At 35.1% G+C, this 20,550-nt stretch overlaps 1 protein-coding gene across 1 annotated transcript; it reads left to right on the top strand.

Moving 5' to 3' along the window:
• Nucleotides 1–916: 916 nt before the first annotated feature.
• kitlga (kit ligand a) lies at nt 917–19,871 on the top strand. Its single transcript, XM_056451684.1, has 10 exons — nt 917–1,179; nt 10,976–11,083; nt 12,029–12,085; nt 12,169–12,324; nt 12,968–13,178; nt 14,152–14,187; nt 17,685–17,776; nt 17,853–17,965; nt 19,139–19,195; nt 19,280–19,871. Exons 1-9 carry the CDS (start codon nt 1,165–1,167, stop codon nt 19,167–19,169), a joined length of 819 nt encoding a protein of 272 aa, XP_056307659.1. The 5' UTR covers nt 917–1,164; the 3' UTR covers nt 19,170–19,195; nt 19,280–19,871.
• Nucleotides 19,872–20,550: the final 679 nt, after the last annotated feature.

Raw genomic sequence — 20,550 nt, 5'->3', positions numbered from 1 at the left:
AGATGAGACTGACATTTATTGCCTTTAATTTTACAGTTTTATTCAATCATGTGTTTGAATTGTAGGCAACTTAAAGAGTGATTGATTGTTTTCTTTTTAAACAGTGATTGTAAGAATATTCCAAGTAAACATATTGCTTCCTTACATTGAAATGTTAAGAATATTAAAGCTGTCTGGAGCAAAATAAGAGTCTGGAAAGAAGCTCATATTTCCACAAGAATATGAATTGTTGGTGTCTACTAGTCTTACCTTCAAGTAATTCTCCTTGACTAGAGGGTAACTTAATTAAGAATTTCACTCTCCCTTGTTAGCCAGTTTTAGCCCGAATACTGCTGTAGATGTCACTGTTTACCTCGATGTTGGCAGACGTCTGTCACATTCGGCTATACATGACACACAAACAAGAGATATGGACACATTTGAGCTGCATGTTAAATGAAATATAAGTTCAGTATGAAACCCCGAAAATGCGTATAGGGATGAAACAGAGGGTGCTATTTCAATTTTACACTGAATTCCCCGTTAACAAAAACTTTGAACGGTCAGCTGCGCCTCCATTATAATTACAAAAAAAATCCTCGTTTGCGTCAGGACGTTTGGATAAATCGTGTATAATATAAGATAAACGTTTTCCAGAACAATCACTAATGATTTGTGTAACGCCTCAGGGTGAAAAAAACACCGCGCAGCAGATAGCCTACTTTACAACAAAACATGTCACAAACTAGTTGCAGTCTGGACGAGCCGTAAACAAGCGACTCAATTCTGCGAAAATAAGCAGGAAAACATATCCATTAAATAAATCTCGGTTGGAAGTTTAGATGGTGATTGTGAAATCGATTGAGTGAGACACAGGGCAGTAGACTGAGAGAAACTGAGGTGGGCGGGTGTGCGCTCGAGTCACGATAAAAAGGCTTTGCTCTTGGGAAAAAACTCTTGATTCTTTCTGCAGCCTTCCGTTCTCCATCGTGCGGTATGAAGCGTCTACCTGGATACTTACCATCAATACGCAAATTTAAGTGACTTTCTTTCCCGCCCGATTTGGATTCTACTTTATGATGATTTTGGATATGTACCTTTGGGATGAAGAGAACCCTTTCCCTGCCCGCAGAAGTAAGATAAAATAGGGTTTCGCTGACATTGGAGTTACTCCTCTCGTTCCATATGAAGAAGTCAAACGTAAGTGATCGGGTTTTGCTTTAACGCTAGTTATTTATTGTGAACCACATGCGATTTGCATTTGTTTTTACTGTATTGTGCGTGCGGAAATGCATTGTTTGAAGACTGGAGGAAATATAGGTTGTCAAAATAGTCTGAAAAGCGTTTTGCTTGTTGCAGTTTGTCATTTTAGGGCGCTTAATGCGCACGAAAACGAATTGTGCGCACTTAAATTGGGCTGGAGCGGGTAGCCTATGTGGAAGTAGCAGCAGAATGGTTTATTTTTGTATTAAATTGACTTGTCGTTAAGTACCACAAACACGCTTTCTCATCCCGCACAGGCAAACGTCGTTACAATAATGTTTGTTTCCATTCCAGTGATCTTGTCAGAATCATTTTTAATCACTGTAGGCTTCTCACTGTGAATTTTCGTGGAAATTGAGCAAAAGTGTAAACGATTGCTGCAACTTTCTTAAACAATTACTACAGGAATTAAGCTCAATAAAACTTTCTTTGGTTGAATAAAATGTTTTTTTACATGGTCTAATCAAATGTTCGCCATGAAATGTTTCATTTTGTTGATTGAGCGTTCATTTTCAGAATAGTATGTAGCTTTGTGATAGTCATGAAAATTAAAACTTAATCAACTGTCGGAAGATATGAGGTCTTTGAAAAAGGAGATAAGGGTATATAACCCTGATATAAAACAACACGACCTCTGGACTTTTACGCAGGTGCTTAACCCAAAAGAAAATCTACATGCAGCTATATTTTGTGAGAACTTGATTTCCTGATACATTCCTCCGTCTTGGACATGTTGCACAACGGGAAATAAGCCAGTGGAAATGGTTTTCATTGACTGGGGGTGGGAGTATTTACTCTAAATGCATCAATAACGCTTCCCATCTTTGCTTTTAAGTGAATGTACACTTTCTCGCCGCTTGTTTTTTGTGTACTGTAAATTAAGATTCACCTGAGGGGGGAAAAGGCATTTGACATGTCCTAAGATATTTTCACTCTTATTTAAAGAAGACTTAGTCCATGATGTATGAAGGGCAGATTCACCTTGCACCTTTTTTGCTCAATAGGGAATATTTGTTTCTTGGTAGTGCGGCGGTTTTAGTATGATAAATTGACATGTGGTGCTCTAGGGTTTTACCGAGATGTACGGTTTTTGAAGACTTCATTTGTCCTTTTGGTGCATTTTTGCCCTTTTATTGATATACAGTGAAGGAGAAACAGAACATGAAGGGAGTGAAAGGGAACACGGCTGAGGCTGGAATTGAACCCTCCTCTCCCATGGGCATGATAGATCAAAATGTTAGTGCATCCACACCAACAGCAAGACTGCAAATTCAGTAAAGTAATTCACATTCAGTGTTTTTACCTGTCAGTATGTTTAATTTCATTTCTTTATCGTTGCCTTTTTATTTGTAACTACACTAAGCCAAGGCTGGACTTGAACTGTGGTCTCCCATGAGCATGTCACCATAAAATGACCACTAGACTACCACAAAAATTATTTATTTTCAGCGTCAGCAGTTTTGACCTACATTTCCTTTTTCACACACAAAAAAGTTAATCATTTGCACATGCACACTAGGAAACCTGCTTATGCTCTTCACATGACAGTTTTGATTTTATTTATTTTTTAAATAACATGACAGTTTTGATTTCTGGTCAGGACTGATTATTTAAATGTGTGTTTATTGTGTATGTGGAATGCGTTTTTCATACAGCTCAGGGATCATTATTCTCTTGATGCAGTTAAGAGACCAAACCTAGTACGTTAATGATCATTGAATTAATTGTAGTTTCTTGCCATCAATCGTGACATACATCCACCCCTTTGCAAAAACTGATGCTCAATTATGTGAAGCATCTAGCATGAAAGCAAACACCTTCGACCGTATGCCAAGCCCAAAGGCAAAAATAAGTTAGTGACAGTTTGCAATGTGACAATGAGGAAGTTTGCTATGGACGGAAAAATGAGCAAGTAGGTGAAAATTTGGTTATTTTGCAATAATGAATTTCCTCTTCATAAATAACCCACCAGATTTCTTTCTGGTATGTTCTCCACACATATCCACATGAAGAGCTTCTTCCTGGAAAACTCCATTTTTGGAAAGGTTGTGAAATGTGCAGCTAACTTTTTCTTTACACATTTTATTCAATGTACAAATATGATATGCACATTTGGACATGGAAATGTAAAATTTTAGATTTTTTTCACCACAACTTTTACACATGACAGTTTGCTGACATAACTTATGTACTATAGACCACAACAGTAATCCCATTCACAACATTCAAAACTGGTTTTAATGATAACAAATCTTTCAACACATCTAGCATGAACTACAATATTAACCAATGGTATATGCTTGTGCATGAGTCATAAGTACATTTTTAATAAAGTAACCCAACTTAAAAAAGTATTATTTTGTTAATAACCCAGCTTTAATTAACACAGCACTACTTCATTAAATAAAACTGTAATGCATTCTGATAAGAAAATATATGTGAAAATATTTGTTATGTAAATTATACAATAAGAAGATATATGAGAAAATATCTGAACCAAAGTCACCTAAAGGAAGTAGTTGTTTGTATAAAGCAGGAAGCCACAAACTTTATTTATAACTATTATTATTATCTAAACCAACAGCACTATTATAAAAGACAGCGATGATAAATAATATTATACTGATCTGCTAATCTGGAGTTTGTAGTGGATTGGTGCTGGATTTCGTGACATACGTCTGTTATTTTTTCCTGTTTGGACTGTAGATGAATGATAGTGTGTTGTTGTGTCTACTGTTGTGAAAGTTTATGATCTGTAAATCTGATTTTGTCATATCAGATAATTCAACTTGTGCTGTAAAGATGAGTGGCAAAGGGAACGATGAGCAGAAGTCTACTAAATCGGCACTAAATTCATTACCCAGTAATCTAAACACACAGGTTGAGTCGATGTTAGTACGTTAATAAGTTATTACATAAATATGTGGTTTGAAATAAATCTAACATGGCTTAATCGAGATAAAGTACATAAAATGCCAAGAATAAGGAAGAAAAAACTGCATTGAGGGTTTAACCTTAATATCGTCAACATCAAGTTCCATTAAGCTCTTTCATTTTGTTTCCATATCCTTATAGAGCTTACATGGCATTTGACATTCACCTGGCTTCGACATTGGCTAAGCCCAATCCAAATAAAAAGGTTTTCAATAGCGGATGGCCATTTACAATAAGTCTGAAACCTTATCCGTGTTTAGAAACCGCTTAATTGCATAATGCACTCAGCGAATGATAGAAATGAAATCACTTTTCAAAATAAATCTCTTGCTTTCATTGGCACACTTTGCATGTCCCAAAAATTAAATGTATAATATGATCCCCATTAGTCCTCTATTATTTCTGTATTAAATGTTCCATTTTGGCTGTTGTTTTACAGCACTTACTCCAGGTAGCTTTTCAGTGCCTGGCTCAATTAACTATTAGAAACGAGTCATTCTGCGGTAATACAGTTGTATTTTTTTTGTCTCCCAGTGCTGATTTTCTCAGCATGCACCTCAAACATTAGCATATCTACTTTTCTCAGTTGTTCCTGAATGAGGCCTCCCTCCAAGGACGGCCGTTGCCCAGTCTATTATTTCTGTTCCCACCCAGCCCCTTTAAATTAGCTATCAAATAGCCAGATCACATTTCATTGGACTCCTGTGGCCTGTTACCCTCTATTTAAACACTCATCAGAGGACATCGTGGTGCAATTGGTGTTGCTCCAGCTAGTATGAATGCACTACATCTTTTCCCATTGTTTCATTTGGTCTGAGATGAGTAGCGAAGCCCAATTGCTTTGACGTTACTGACTAAACCCATAAAAGAAATAATCATTACAAGCCACAGAAATGTAGAGTCATGGTTGGTGAGGAAGAACTTGACATTCTTCTGTCTAGGCAACATGAGAAAGCGTATATATTCTTTGAGACATGTGATAGCATCTTTAGCTAGTGTTTATTTGGTTAGCCAGGGGTTTGTAAAGTGCACCTGAATGGACATGAGCAGACTGAGTGCAATTAGCGGAGGTAAATTCGATTTGAGTAGTTTTTGAGTGGATACTGGTCGCTGGCTATTCAACAGAGGCTGAAACGATTATGCTAGTTTTCCGGACGCTGATGTTTGTCCTCTTGTTTCTTTGGCCTGTGAAAGTAGATCACATGGCTTCACAAAGCTGCCTTCCGGACACACATCTGGTCACTTTTTTTTAATCAAAACTAAGAGACTGTGTTGTTTATCTCACTTTAAGCCTTTCCCTTGTAGTATGAAGAGTTAGCATGAGCCTCTTTGCGAATATGTGGCTAGCTAACATTAGAATGATTCTGTCTGTCTAATCCGGGCACTGTATTAGAGGGTTTCTGCCTGTATTTGAAGTGTTAGACTTATGTAGGCCATGAAATATGTAAGTAATAACTGTGAAAAGATAAAAAGAATGGAGATCAATGGTGACTAGACGTTTTTTTTTTTTTTTGGCACCATGTGTTACACTACTGGGCTCTGTTCTCGTTAATAAGATTATGTAGTGAATGGTACATTGTTCACTGTATGTCTTTCTGTGGTGATTGCAAAGTTAATAAAAGCTAGTGATCAAAGTGTCTGGTCAGCATGATTCTGGTAACTGTCCTATTCTCTAGCCGAACAAGTTACTTGTTAACGTGATGTTCAAAAAGAAGGGTTGAGTTGTTGTTGTCTGTTTTTCTTTCTGCCAGCTCATGGTCAGCCGTAATGAGATATTGTTCTGCTTCACATCTCCTTTGTCTGGCTAAATGAAAGTGACCTCCCTCATTTGGTTTTGTTGTATCAAGCTAACACTTTCAAGATTTCTTTGTATTTATAATTCAGTGCCTGGACTGTGTCTTTCCAAAGCCTGCTTTTTGAAGTGCGAAAGTTATAGTTGTGAGATATTAAGTCACGTTGTGAAGTATAAAGTTAAAACTATGAGGAAAAATTTTGCAATTAGCCTATATACAGTCACACGCAAAATGTCCCTATGCCAGTGTGACCTTACAACCTGCAGTGTGACTGTGTATGTTACAGTTGCAACCGTTTCCCTTCATAATTGCAATTTTATATCTCACAATGTGACTTTATGTCCTCTTCTCCTCTATATATCACATTTCAGCTTTGGCTTTGTATATCACGTTTCAGTAGATTTTCATCTTTAGTCCTTTAATGCAACTTTATATCTCACAAAGTGACTTTACAGTTATGAGAAGCAGCTGTGAGGTAAAAAAGTCAAGTTGCATGATAGTGCAGTTATGAGGAAGAAACTTACAGTTGCTCTAGTCAGATGTCAGACGTGACGTCACAACAACAAAAAACAAAGTTGCATTTGCAAGATATAACTTGATGATTCTAGACATAAAGTCGACATCAGGAGGAAAAACATTTGAGATAAAGAGAGATAGTCAGTAATGAGAGACAAAGTATCATTTGTGAAATATCACAAAGTCACAATACAGGATATAGATTCGTAATTTGGAAAACAATAAGATATATCAAGTCATTGCAGGACCTAAACACACATTTTATTTAATTTTTTTTTAGGGTTTTTTCTTTAATTTGGATAGGATAGTGGAGGTTACAGACAGGACAGTATTGGGAGCAAAGAGAGGGGAAGGGTCAGCAAAGGACCTCGAGCTGGGAATCAAACTCAGGTCACCGTGAGCACCATGGTGCTATATGTCAGCGCGCTTAACCACTAGGCTATTGGCGTTGACTGAACACACAATCTTGAAGAAAAAAATTAAGTCAAATTGTGAGAAAGTCATGTTACAGCATATAAAGCAAGGAAAAACATTGAATTTGCAATATATAGGGTGGTGTTGTGACAATTACGAGAGTCAAAGCTGTAGTTACAACATAACAACAACTGAAATGACTACAAAGTAACATTGTGAGGTATAAAATCCCAATGGTGAACAACAAAGTTGCAGATGTTGGACATAAAATTTTAATTTTAGGTCAAATACAAATGCAACAAATAGAAAAACACTGATATGAGATATGATGTCACACTTATGAGAAAATTTTGCAAGGAAATTTAGCAAAAAGTTGCAGGAAATATATCACAATTACAAGGAACTGCATCTGTAATACAAAATGCAGATAGAAATAGAGTCCGAATTTTGAAGAACAAAGTGGCAAAGGCAATATATAGGGATTCATTGTGAGATATTAACACAACAAGATACAATGTTGCACTTGTGAGATTTGAGATCAAACTGTAGGATAGAAAATTTGAATTACGAGAAACATTGTGATTAGTTTCATTGTTTGCCATAATTGTGACTTCTTATCCCACATTGTTTCAGAAAGAAAGTGCCAGCAGTCCCAATTGTGAGATATAAAATCATGCATATAATGTTGAAATTTCAAACAAACAGGTTCCAACTGTACATTTAGTGTAAAGTTGTGAGATATAAAGTCATAATAGCAAAAAAAGGTGATATTGGTAGATATAAAATAAAACTGCATTAATAAAGAAAAAAATTGAAATTGTCACATTGTAAGAAATAATGTCATAATTATGATAAATTTTTTTTAGCAAATGTGAAATATAGTCATGTTGCAGAATCGCAATCGCAATTCTGTTACCAGCATTTTAAACTGCCATACATTTAGTAGCATCATGGCATAGAAAGTCAATTATGAGCAAAGTTACAGTTTTGAAATAAAGTAGGAAATTGCAGTTGTGGGAAAATGTTTTGTTGTTGTTTTTACTTGAGCAGAAAATTGTATTTGTGTTTACACGGAGTTCCGGTTTCCCCCAAAGTCCAAAGATATGTGGTATAGGTGAATTGTCTGTAGTGTATGTGTGTGGATGAGTGTGAATGAATGTTTCCCAGTGACGGGGTTGCAGCTGGAAGGGCATCCGCTGTGTAAAACATAAGCTGGATAAGTTGGCGGTTCATTCCGCTATGCCGACCCCGGATTAATAAAGGGACTAAGTGGAAAAGAAAATGAATGAATGAATGAATGTTTACACGGTGCGATTTTTAATTAATATTTTTAGGGAAATGATGTATATATTCTAACATAGTGTTCACCATTAAAGATATACACTACAATTGGGCATTATAGAAGACTGCATTTAGAAGATGCCTACACTTTCACACACCTATAATGCCCGAAATGCCACCTACATAGGCAGCCTGTGCCAGTAGTTTTCTTGTTCAGTTGTTTTTGTCAGCGGTTGGCTATGCGTACACTCTGCTGATTTATTTCAGCACAAGTGAGATTGAATGGTTCACGTTCAAATAGGAGACAGACGAGCGATTGTTGTTGTATCCAAAGCGCTTGCTGAAATCGTAGTTCTTGGCTGTGAAGGCACTTTAAAGCCTTGGAGGAAGTGAAATAATGGACAATATAACTAATAAAACATCTGGACTTCCATGTGTTGTTTCAGTCACCAAAATTTTAACAACTCCTCATCTGCTTTCCCGACACGCACAGGGTCTTTATAGTCTCCAGTGATGTTGTCTGATAGACTTATTGGAGATAAACCACTTGTTTGAGTGTATACTTAATTCCAGATGCCATCATGTGTGCTAGCTTTGTTTAGCTTGAGTTGCATACTGCAGTCCATTAATTCGAAGCATTTACATATGGCCCTTCTTTATGGTCGGATTTATGGTATGGTGCAAATAAACATGCTCTATTTAACCAGGAAGAGATGGTTGGAAATGTGATATATATATTTTTTTCTGTAAATGGAAACTCGTGACCATGGAAATGAAGTATGAAAGTATGGCAGTTTAACGTGACTTTGACTTAATAAAGTTATTGATGCCGTGATGTAATCAAGGATGGTTGTTCCTTATGGCTGTAGGTAGGATCTATTTCCTGTCAACAGCTGATTCTTGAAAGCACATGGTTTTCCAGAAAAAAAAGTGGTAGCATGAAATTGGAGATGGCTCCAACTGTCTGGCGTTTTTTTTTTTTTTTTTTTGGCAGTGTTTAAATAAGTATGCTGTGCATTTGTATTCATATTCAAACATCAAAACAGGGTTTTTGTTTTCTTGAATGTCCTGCCCAAAGCTTGCACAAGTTTACAACTTATTTAAGTAACTTGACATTTATGTTACTGTTGAATTAAGATGTCTGATAACTATTTCAAGAAATTACAACTAGACATTGCACACCAGAATAGAGCTGAGTGCTGCTTGTTAAACATTGTTAAAACAGCAACTAAACAAACTGTTACATTGCTACAACAGCCCGATTGAATGCTAATTTGATAAACAACCACACAGAATGCTAGTTTGTTAGACAGCTAAACAGAATGTTTATTTAAAATAGCAGCTACTGTAGGCTGTTAATTTGCTTTAACGTCAACCAAATATAATACAAAACAGAATGCCGGTTTGGTAAAACAACAGCTAAATTAAATGCTAGTTTGCTAGAACAATCGCCCAAGAAACTGCTAATTTGGTAAATGAAGAAACAATGCTACCATGGATCTACTACAAATCAACATTGTATTTAAACCATAGTAAGCCCAAATCAACTGTGGTTTTGCCACACTAACCATTTGTAGTAAAACTATCATTATACAAATGGTACCAACCATTGTACCAAAAAAACATGATTACTACTTTTATTACTATTTTTTATAATAATACAATCCTGGTTCATTTTAGTAGATTACTAAAGTTCAAATAGAATGCTTGTTGGGTTAATTGTGAAACATACTGCAATTCCAGTTTGATAAAACAACAGCTACACAGAAAGTTTGCTTACCAAAATGGCAGCTAAATATCTGTTAGCTAAAATGATGACTAATAGAATGTCGGTTGCTAAATGACCATTATAAAGCTAAAGAGTTAGTTTTGCAAAACAACATTTAAATAGAATGCTAGCAGCTAATAGCAAGGTTATATTTTTACAGACTAAATGAATGCTACAGCAGCAGCTGAATAAAATGGCTCTTTTGCAAAACAACATTTAAATAGAAAGCTAGTTTGTTTAAAAAAAGAACTGTTAAATTGACTATTAGTTTGAAAACAACAGCTAAATTAGTTAACGTTATTGAATAGCCAGCACAGCCTTCGTGACGTCAACAGAAATGCAAAGTTGCTTTAGAGGACAGTTATTACATTTTGATGTACAATTGAATTTTGGAATAGAATACCAAAGCGAATCTTTTAAGATAAGGCTAGGGTCATACAATAAGAAGTAAACAGTGTACATTGTACTATAGCTGCTGAACAAATTTGAATGTAAATCTGATCCAAGTCATGTGATCCAAAACCAGGCTAATTTGGGGAAAAAGTAATAACTGAGCATCAATTTTGTAAATGCGCAATTACATACTCTACTCATGTCTTCATTCCCCTCTGTCTCTCTCAGAGCAAAGCTGAAACTCTTTCCATCACTGGCCCGCTTCTCCCGACAAGGCTCATGCATTGTTTGTCTGGGATCACCGTTGTAATCAGGGTTAAGAGCAAATCTGCCTCATGTTATGCAACAAGCTCAAATCGCAGGTCTGGGAAGAATGGAGCAAAAGCTTTAAGCCACCCTGGGACAACTCTCTTTAACGCGGCCAGGGAGAGAGGGAGTTTTCTAGACAAAAAACGCTTATTTGTGATATTTAACCTGACCTGGTTGTTCTCAAAATAGCAATGAAAATATTTGCGCTTTGACCTATAAGTCCTATAAACAGTGAGATTACAAATTAGGACACGCCATGATCCAGATCTGTGCTATTAAATGATCTGAAATATGATGGCCTGAAGTTGTACCTCTTGTTTTTCAGATTTGGATATGCACCTGTGTCCATTTATTGCTGTACATCACAGTTGCTGCCTATTCCAGTGAAATAGGAAATCCCATTACAGATGACATCAAGAAAATTTCTCTGTTGGTAAGAGCTCTGGCAAATTTGGTCCATCGTAGTTCACTGCATTTTGACTTTCTAACTCACCATTTTGAGTTATGAACTTGCAATAGTTTAGTCTAAAATTTAAGGTAGAGGCTAACTTGCAATTGCGAGAAGTCTGAGAAAAAGGAGCAGAATTGTGATCTTGTTGTATTTTGCAGTTTTGAGTTTAAACTCACATTATGGATGTCAGAAATTACATTTCGCGATTTTGAAAATAAGAGGTGTTCATTTACAATTCTGGGGAAATGTTGTCAGAATTAAACTCAAAATGAGAAATCAATATAAACATACAAGTCAGACGTCTTCCCTTGCAATTCTGAGTTTACATATTTCAGTTCCCTGTGAACTGTAACATATAAAAAGCCTTGTTTTCCTCTTCTGGAAATAGGCTTCTCTATCTTCATAGTGCCTTGAGGTTTCTTTTTCCAGGCTATTTCTTTGCAAGACAACAGTGAAGGCTGATTTATCAATACTCAAGGGAAAGGAGCTGAAATTTATTTCACGTGTGTTGGAATAAAAGCCACAGACATATGGCAGAAAGTATGATAATAGAGTTATATACAAATGCTTTTCTTCAGACATGCTCTTTAGACTCGTCAAAAATAATCAGCTTGAAAAAAGTTTATCACTTTGTTTTGACGTGTGTTGTTTAATGGTATTTGCTTTCCTTAAGTAAAATGTTTATGAATTATTTTGCCAAATCACTGTGCCTGACTTTTTGACGAAAGCCATGTAAATCTTTTTAAGTAAATATGTTACATATGTTTGTGGCTTTCGTAGCTATACCTAAGAAAAGCAAATTATTTCCATGTTTACATTGTGGTTACCTAGTAGAATAACATTTGTGCTTTTTTTTTGATGTTCAAATGATCGTGCGGTTCAGTCTTTGGCACTCAGGACTTTCTTTTTTTGTGTCTCTCCGATTAGAAACAGAATATTCCAAAAGACTACAAGATTACTGTACGTTACATACCTAAAGAAGTGGTGAGTGTTGTTATCCAGAGTTATTATTCAGATAATTGCTAACATGTTGGTAATGCAGTAATGGATTTATTTTTTCCTTCAAGAGTGGCATGTGCTGGGTGAAGCTAAATGTATTTCACTTGGAGGTGAGCTTAAAAGGCCTGGCGCAGAAGTTTGGGAACATATCCTCCAATAAAGATAATATAGGCACTTTCGTCCAAATACTGCAAGAAATGCGGTATCACATTGGACTTGGTTTGGTAAGTTGAGCGGGAGCAATTAAACTTGTACAGCATTGCATTCAGGAAACTTGTCTTGTGTGTGATTATGTAGATTTTTCAAGAATGATTATTTACAAATTTTTAAATGTGCAGCATTTATGAAATGACTTGGTTGGGTTTTTTTTATTTCCTGTTTAATTATTAAAGTCTTTTCAAAATTTGTTTGAAAAACAGTACTAAAAAACTAAATCTTTATTTATTATGAACAATCATATGTTTGCTTTTAGTTATTATTGTAATGTAAAATATTCAACGTTTTTTGTAGAATTGTTTTCTGTCTTAGTCTAAAATAATTTCTGTAAAAGAATTTACCTTTTTAATAAAATTTTTTATATATATATAATTTATATTATATATTATTATATATAATATTTGTTTCTAATGTTATATTGAAGTAAAATAAAATGAGCAAAATTAGTCAAAGGTTTTGATAATTTAAATAACAATAAACATCTATTTTGTATTGATTTTAGAGAGCACTGTAAAATCTGATTTATTATAGTTTTACAGTTATTTATTTATTATTTAAATGGAAGATCTATGTCAAATAAATAAACTAGTATCTTGACAACATTGCAACAAATGAACTACTTGTAAATCATCCTTTTTTCTGCATCTTCAGGAGGATTCAATGCTAGACTTTGAGTGTCACTATGTAGAGGAGATGTGGCTTACGGCGAAGTATTTTGAATTTTTGGAGGACTTTTTCAACACTGCCAATTCATCAAGAGATGCTGAGGACTGCGAGCCACCGCCATGTCCCACATCCACAAAAACAACAATAACAACAACTACGACAGCGTCGACAACATCAGCACAACATAGTACAAATGGTGAGTCTTAGTTTACACAAAAATATACATTAGCTGTTCATTTACTCACCCTCTGGCCATCGAAGATGTGACGTTTTTTTTTTTTAATCAGAATAGCATTAAAGAAAATGTTTTGCTGAAACCATGGTTCTTGGAGATTTCATAAAATGGTTGTCAAAGGCAATTTGAGAGTCAAAAAAAACTGGCAATTTGTTTACAACATTAGTACTTTTCACATTTTTCTTTCCTTAAGACTTCAATGTATAGTTATGAAATCCTCTTATCTAATGACTTGCATTTTATCACCAGGGATCACAGAAAAAAAAGGCCTTTAATGTTCCACCAAAGGAGAAAAGTCACGTACATCTTGAATGGTCTGAGGCTGTGTAAATTGACAGCACATTTCATGTCTGGGTGAACTATCCTTCTAAAGGCCTCTGTTGAAAGGCATGGTCTGCACATTGCAGAGTGTTGCCTGTGACGTGTGTAATGAAGCTATTGAGAAACCGCAGAATGTAGTTTGTGGAAGGCCGCCCATTTGCAACTGAGGTTTTCGATGTTAACACCCGCTTTTAAATCATATCTCTTGTGGCAGCTTTGGTTGCAATTTTGCGCATGTTTTGTGTGCATGTGTGGGTGTGTGTGTGTGGGTTCCACGCCTTTTCAAACGAAGCCGCTGGACAAAACAAGAGAGGCAACATGTTTTTGTCAACTCTATTATGACAGAGTCTCAGCTGAGTTTCAAAACCCAGAGATGCTCCCTAGTGAGCGGCTTGAAAGGGAGGACAGAATCGAAGTCCAATTGTCACCATGTTGATTACAGAGCAATCTTCAGATCTTCCCAAGCGCAAGCTCTTTCTTTCTAAAAGCGGACAGATCAGATCTTTCATGGGGACGGGGAGAAAAGGAGATTGTGTCCGACTTTTTAAACGTCTAACAATGAACGGTTTCAATCTGAGACTTTTAATGCTTCTCTGTTTCTGGCTTTCTCTAGAGAAACGAAACGGTTTGCCTGATGACCCCGAAAAAGGTAAGATATCACATAAATGTCTTCAATCATCACTATTGTACTCATCCAAGGGATAGCTGATCCAAAAAGAAGAAAAAAAATGATAATTTACTCACCCTCATATCTTTCCTGGAACACAAGAAAAAGACACTGCTGTTTTCAATGCAATTAAATTGAAGGGGAAATAAGGCCGCCGAGCTTCAAAAATCCAGTAGGTTTGTGCAACAACCAGATGGAAATTTAAGGCCTGTGTTGATAAAAAATAGGTTTTAGGTCAAGACATTTCATGCCAGGTCGGAGGACGAGACATTTTTGATGCTTGACAGCCTCAATTTCTATTCATGTTGATTGTAAGGAAAAACAAATTGTGTTCCATTAAAGAGTCGAGGAGTAAGAAGTTAAACATGATGACAGATCACTTTTACTCTCCTGTAACACGTATCTGAAGAAGACTATACAAACACTAGAGGAAAACAGGAACGACATTCAGAATTTGTTGTATTTTATTTATTTATTTTGGGTGATCTACTTCTTCTGCATTTATTGAATATATATATATATATATATATATATATATATATATATATATATATATATATATATATATATATATATATATATATATATATATATATATATATATATATATAGTTGAAGAATTACTAGCCCTCCTGAATTATCAGTCCCCCTGTTTATTTTTTTCCCCAATTTGAGAAGATTTTTTTCAACATATTTCTAAATATTTAAAACAGTTTTAATACATTTAAAGGCTTAACTAGGTTAATTAGGTTAACTAAGCAGGTTAGAGTTATTAGGCAAGTTATTGTATAATGGTAGACTATTGGAAAAAAATTGCTTAAAGGGTCTAATAATATTGACCTTAAAATGGTTCATTAAAAATTTAAAACTGCTTTTATTCTATCCGATATAAAACAAATAAGACTTTTTCCACAAGTAAAAATATTATCAATCATACTGTGAAAATTTCCTTGCTCTGTTAAACATCATATGGGAAATATTTAAAAAAATATATAAATAAAGCGGGCTAATAATTCTGACTTCAGATAGATATATATATATATATATATATATATATATATATATATATATATATATATATATATATATATATATATATATATATATATATATATATATACATATATATGTATATACATATATATGTATATATATATATATATATATATATATATATATATATATATATATATATATATATATATATATACATATATATGTATATACATATATATATATATATATATATATATATATATATATATATATATATATATATATATATATATATATATATTGGTTCTTTTGTCAAGGTTTGGTACGTGCGTGTATCAAAAAGTCCATGCGTTTGTTTGTTTTTTAGTCCTTGACAAGAAAGCAAGTGTTTGGAGCGTTTTGGTATCTGACTGGAATATGTGATCCAGTATCGATACCTGCTGCCAGCTGATGTTCTCTCTCTCTCTCTCTCTCTCTGTGTCTCTCTCCTGTTCCATCACGGTTTAACTTTGTTAATTTCTCTAGAGTTTACAGCGTCTCTTTCACAGTTAATGCTGCATACTCGCATGCTTCAGGGTACATCAGTTTAAAGATTCCAGCGCAAGACACAGTTAATGCTGCATACTCGCATGCTTCAGTGTACATCAGTTTAAAGATTCCAGCGCAAGACACAGCAGAAACTCAATACTTGCATGAATTTTCTTATTTAACATGTCAAATGAAAACTGCCAAATTTAACACATTGTCGTCATTACCATTAATCAACAGCAAAAGACAAAATTAAAACATTAAGAATGGAATTATAATCCTTGGCCTTGAGAATAACTTTTTAAAATACTGTAAACAGTAGATTATATTTATTATTTATTATATATTGATGTGTGGGTATTTCTAATGGTTTTGAAGTGGTATATTTTTTTAATATTATGAAAAGAATCAAACCATAAACAGTGACAACAGAACCATGACATGAACTGAACTGCCAATTTTGGGAACATCTCGCCCATTTTATATATGTACAACTCCAAATCAGAAGTTGGGACAGTATGGAAAATGCTAATTAAAAAAAAGAATGCAAACAATACAACAAACATTATTTAATGTGTTCCTCATGATTTTTATAGTTATTTATTTATTTATTTATTTTTTCAAAATAAACACGTATTCCAATTTTGGTTATTGCAACACATTTAGGTAAACTGGTTAAATAATGATATAATTTAAAACTGGTGATGTCATCAGGTGATAGTAATTATGATTTAGTACAAATGCAGCATCAAAGAAAAGACTAGTCCTTCAGGAGCAAAGATGGGCAGAGGATCGCCAGTTTGCCTACAAATACATGAGAAATTTATTGATGTGTTTAAAAACAATGTTTTCAATGTGTCAAAGAAAAATTACCTTCAACAGTGCATAACATAATAAAAATATTCAAGGAATCTGGAGGAATTTCAGTGCATAAAGAAAAAGGGCGCAAGCCTTTATTGATCTCTGATCCCTCAGGTGGCACTGCATCAAGAATCGTCATTCATTTAAAGCGATATCACCGCATGGGCTCAGGACTACTTTGGCAAACCTTGGTCAAGTATCACAATACGTAGTTACAGTACATCCACAACTGCCAGTTTTGTGCCAAAAGGAAGCCCTATGTAAACAGTGTCGAGAAGCACTGTCAACTTCTCTGGGCTCGAAGACACCTGGAATGGACCATTACACAGTGGAAACGTGTACTGTGGTCAGATGAATCTGTATTTTTTGGGGAGAAAGGGACGCCAAGTGCTCCCCACCAAGGAAGGAAAGGATCATCCAGACTGTTGCCAGCAACAATTCCAAAAGCCAGGGTCTGTCATGGTATGGGGTTGTGTCAGTGCCCTTGGAAAAGGTAACTTGCACCTCTGTGATGGCACCATTAATGCTAAAAAGTTCTGAGTTTTTGGAGCACAATTTGATTCCGACTTTTCTAAGGACCCCCATGCATATTTCAAATAGACAATGCAAAACCACATTCTGCACACAATACAAAATCTTGGCTGTGGAGGAAGAGGATACAAGTACTTGACTGGCCTGCCTGCAGTCCCGACCTGTCTCCAATAGAGACAAAAATCACAAAATGTTACACAGGAGAACCAGTACTGTTGCCCACATCAAGACTTGCTTGCAGGAAGAATAGGACAAAATTACACCTGAAAAACTTCATCACTTGGTGTCTTCATTCCCTAAATGTATTTTAAGTGTTGTGTAAAAATCATGAGGAACACATTAAATGATATATATTACATTTTTAAGGGGAAAGGTTTAATTTTACTTGTTTGCAATTCCATTAATGTTCTTGTGGAAAAACACGGTCCAGCTCTGCAGGTTTAGTGCTCAATTGATATATTTAGAATATCTCTGTGGTTCAAAGGTTAACTTGCTGTCTGTTTAACCACTGTTAAACAAGTGTATCTTTGCAAACTAACAAAACCAGTCTTGTTTATCTGCAGGGGCATTTCTTTCAAAAGTTTTGGAGAGCAATCTCATGTGGCTCCTCACCATCCCGTTTGCAATCGCAGTGGTGGTTTTGCTGGTCTGGAAGGTACGTATTATAGAATAGCACTTTTAAAATAACACTGTTTTCATTTCCAGTTCTAATTTGTGTTTTTATGATGCAGATTAAGTCCAGAAGAAACACCCCCCAAACTGACCGGAGTCCAGAAGAAGGTCCCGCTCTGTTCTCAGGAGAGGAAGCCAATATACCGCCATTAGATGTGGGGATATCTGAAAAGTAATGTTCATTTTTAATGCACTTGTTAAATCTTCATAAACTTGCTATGTTTTACACATCAGTGCTGGGTAGATTACATGCAAATTGTAATCTGCTACGTATTACCCGGGATGTACGAGATTAATTCATTTAAATGATGCTGCTCCTAGTAGCTGATGCTGAAATACTAGCTGAGGATCACTGAAATTTTGTTATTTCAAATTTGTTATTTCAGTTATTTCAAACTGCCAAATAACAATTAGATTAACACATTGATATAAAACATTTTTGGTTGTTGATGATGTTATTTCCCCAATAAGAAAGTCAGTTGTTACAGCTAAATTATGAATTGTTCAATTATGGAGTACAAATAATTAATGCGGGAAGACGAGATAGACAATTTTAACAGTGTAAACTATTACCATTGTAACTTGTAAACTGTAATTTGTAGAAATAATTTTGTGAAAAATAAGATTTAGATGTTTTCTAAATTTGTTTGCATTTTCTTTTTTTAAATCAGGCACAGAAAAAAAATCATAAAGATTTGAATTTATTGAATATATTAATAATCATTTTAATTGTTTGTTTTCTTGTTTGGCCCGAAACACAAACAAACTAACAAACAATTCTGAGTGTGCTTTACCCAGTGAGTGGGCTTGGCAGGCCACCTGTAGGAAATACACACTTTCCTCTCTCTATTCACCAGACACCTTCCAACAAACACTCTTTCACAAGGACTCAATAAATAAAGTAAAAGAAATAAAAATGGCTAAGCTAACTTAGACTTGTCATGGCATCTATATATTGCTGCTCTTGTGATTTGAAGTGTTTCTTTGATCCCAATTTTTATGTCGCTTCGGATAAAAGCGTCTGCTAAATAAATAGAAGTAAATGTGTGCTGGTGAAAGGAAAGGAGAAACATTGCAAATATAACATACTTGATGACAAAAGTCACTGTATGAATATGCTAACAAATGTAAATTTAAAAGTCATCTGTAGTGTGATTTTTAATAACACTTGTTTAAAGAAATACGTGTATGCTTTAAAAGAATCACAATCAACATCACTTTATTTATTGTTTTATAAAAAAAAAAATACATTTTGATCAAACTTATTTTTTTGACATTTCTTTGGGTTATTGTATTCCCAAATACAATGTTTCTTGTATACCAACTTCCTGTTTTCTTTTTCCAGAAACAGATTAAATATTATCATGGATGTGTAAATCCAGCCCCAGCTTCAGCAACGCAGGTAAATGATGATCTTATATATTCTTAAAATCAATTAAGTGTTTAGATTTTGCCATAATTTGCTTTCTCGTTAATGGCATTTCAGTCACTCCTTCACATGGCCCAACCTACAGGAACAAACAAAGCACCACCAAGCAGTGAAGGACGCATGACTGGCCTGAAATGCAACGAACTGCTCTTTGAGAACTGATGCCCTCTTTTATCAACCACTGCTGAACCCTTTGGGGTAAAACGGTTGCTCCTTCTGAGAACTTCATGCTCTTTAAAGCTTCCTTCTCCTCGAAAAAGAGACTGTGCAGGAGGAATTCGACAAAAAGCAGAACAAAAGCAACATGCGATTGGATTCACCTAGAGATGTCAAATAGCCAAGTGCATTTTTTTTCGAGCGCAGGAGCCGCAGTTCAGAAGGAGGGCAGCCATTTTTGTTGCTTGAGAGCAGATGGCTGACTAAAAGGAGTTTAAGCAGAAGTGACTACCTCCAGCTGCTCTGGTTCATCTCCTTCTTTCTTTCTTTGCTTCGTCTTTTTTTTTTCTTTTTCTTTTGGGCGGGCTGTCCAGATAGACACCTTTCCATATTTTTTTTTTTTTTGGAGTGCTTGAATCAGTAAAGTCGTTCTCAGATTGTATCATCTGATTTGTGAATTGTTTTTATTGTCACTATAGACTGGTGGTGTGGACTTTATTTATTTATTTTCTGAATATGACATGACACCTGCATGGCATCAGTTATCAACTGAGATGACGAATATGCGATCATCTCAACCTTAAGACAAATCCCGCAATCCTTAATCGCTTGTGTATTTCCACAATACATCCATACATAAATTCATACTAACCGCAAACTTGTAAGTACCATTATAGCTCCTCAGCTGATTTGTTTTTAATGCTATATATATCGACTATGAACGTTTTTCAGTCCACCCGTGATGAATGCAGTTAGTTTGGAGTTATGGCTTTTTATAAAGTCTGTTTCAGTGTTTTTTGAAGTTATGTAGTATAAGAAAACCTCTGGTGGCTGCTAATTTTATAGACGACTCATTTTGTCAATGGTCATGAGAGTTTTATAGCTTGTAGATATTAATAAAATTTAAGATTCTTCTGCCATACTAGAGCGAACTGCATCAGTCAAATGGGTCAAAACCAGCTCAAGTTGTTTTATGACAAACAAAACGGTACACTGCGCACACACACACACACACACCCACACACAAAAACTACTTACTCAAATATATCATCCTTTGACGCTGTTGGAAGATCACGTTAACCATAATAGAAAACATACATGTATGCTTCTTCTACTCGTATTTTTGTGCCTTTTCATAGCATGGCTCTCCCTGTAAAGATTCTTTTTGGATA

This window comes from Danio aesculapii, chromosome 25 (genome assembly GCF_903798145.1).
Source record: "Danio aesculapii chromosome 25, fDanAes4.1, whole genome shotgun sequence".
NCBI lineage: Eukaryota > Metazoa > Chordata > Actinopteri > Cypriniformes > Danionidae > Danio > Danio aesculapii.
Note: the sequence above shows the minus strand (reverse complement) of the source record. Positions and strands in the feature narration are given on the sequence as shown.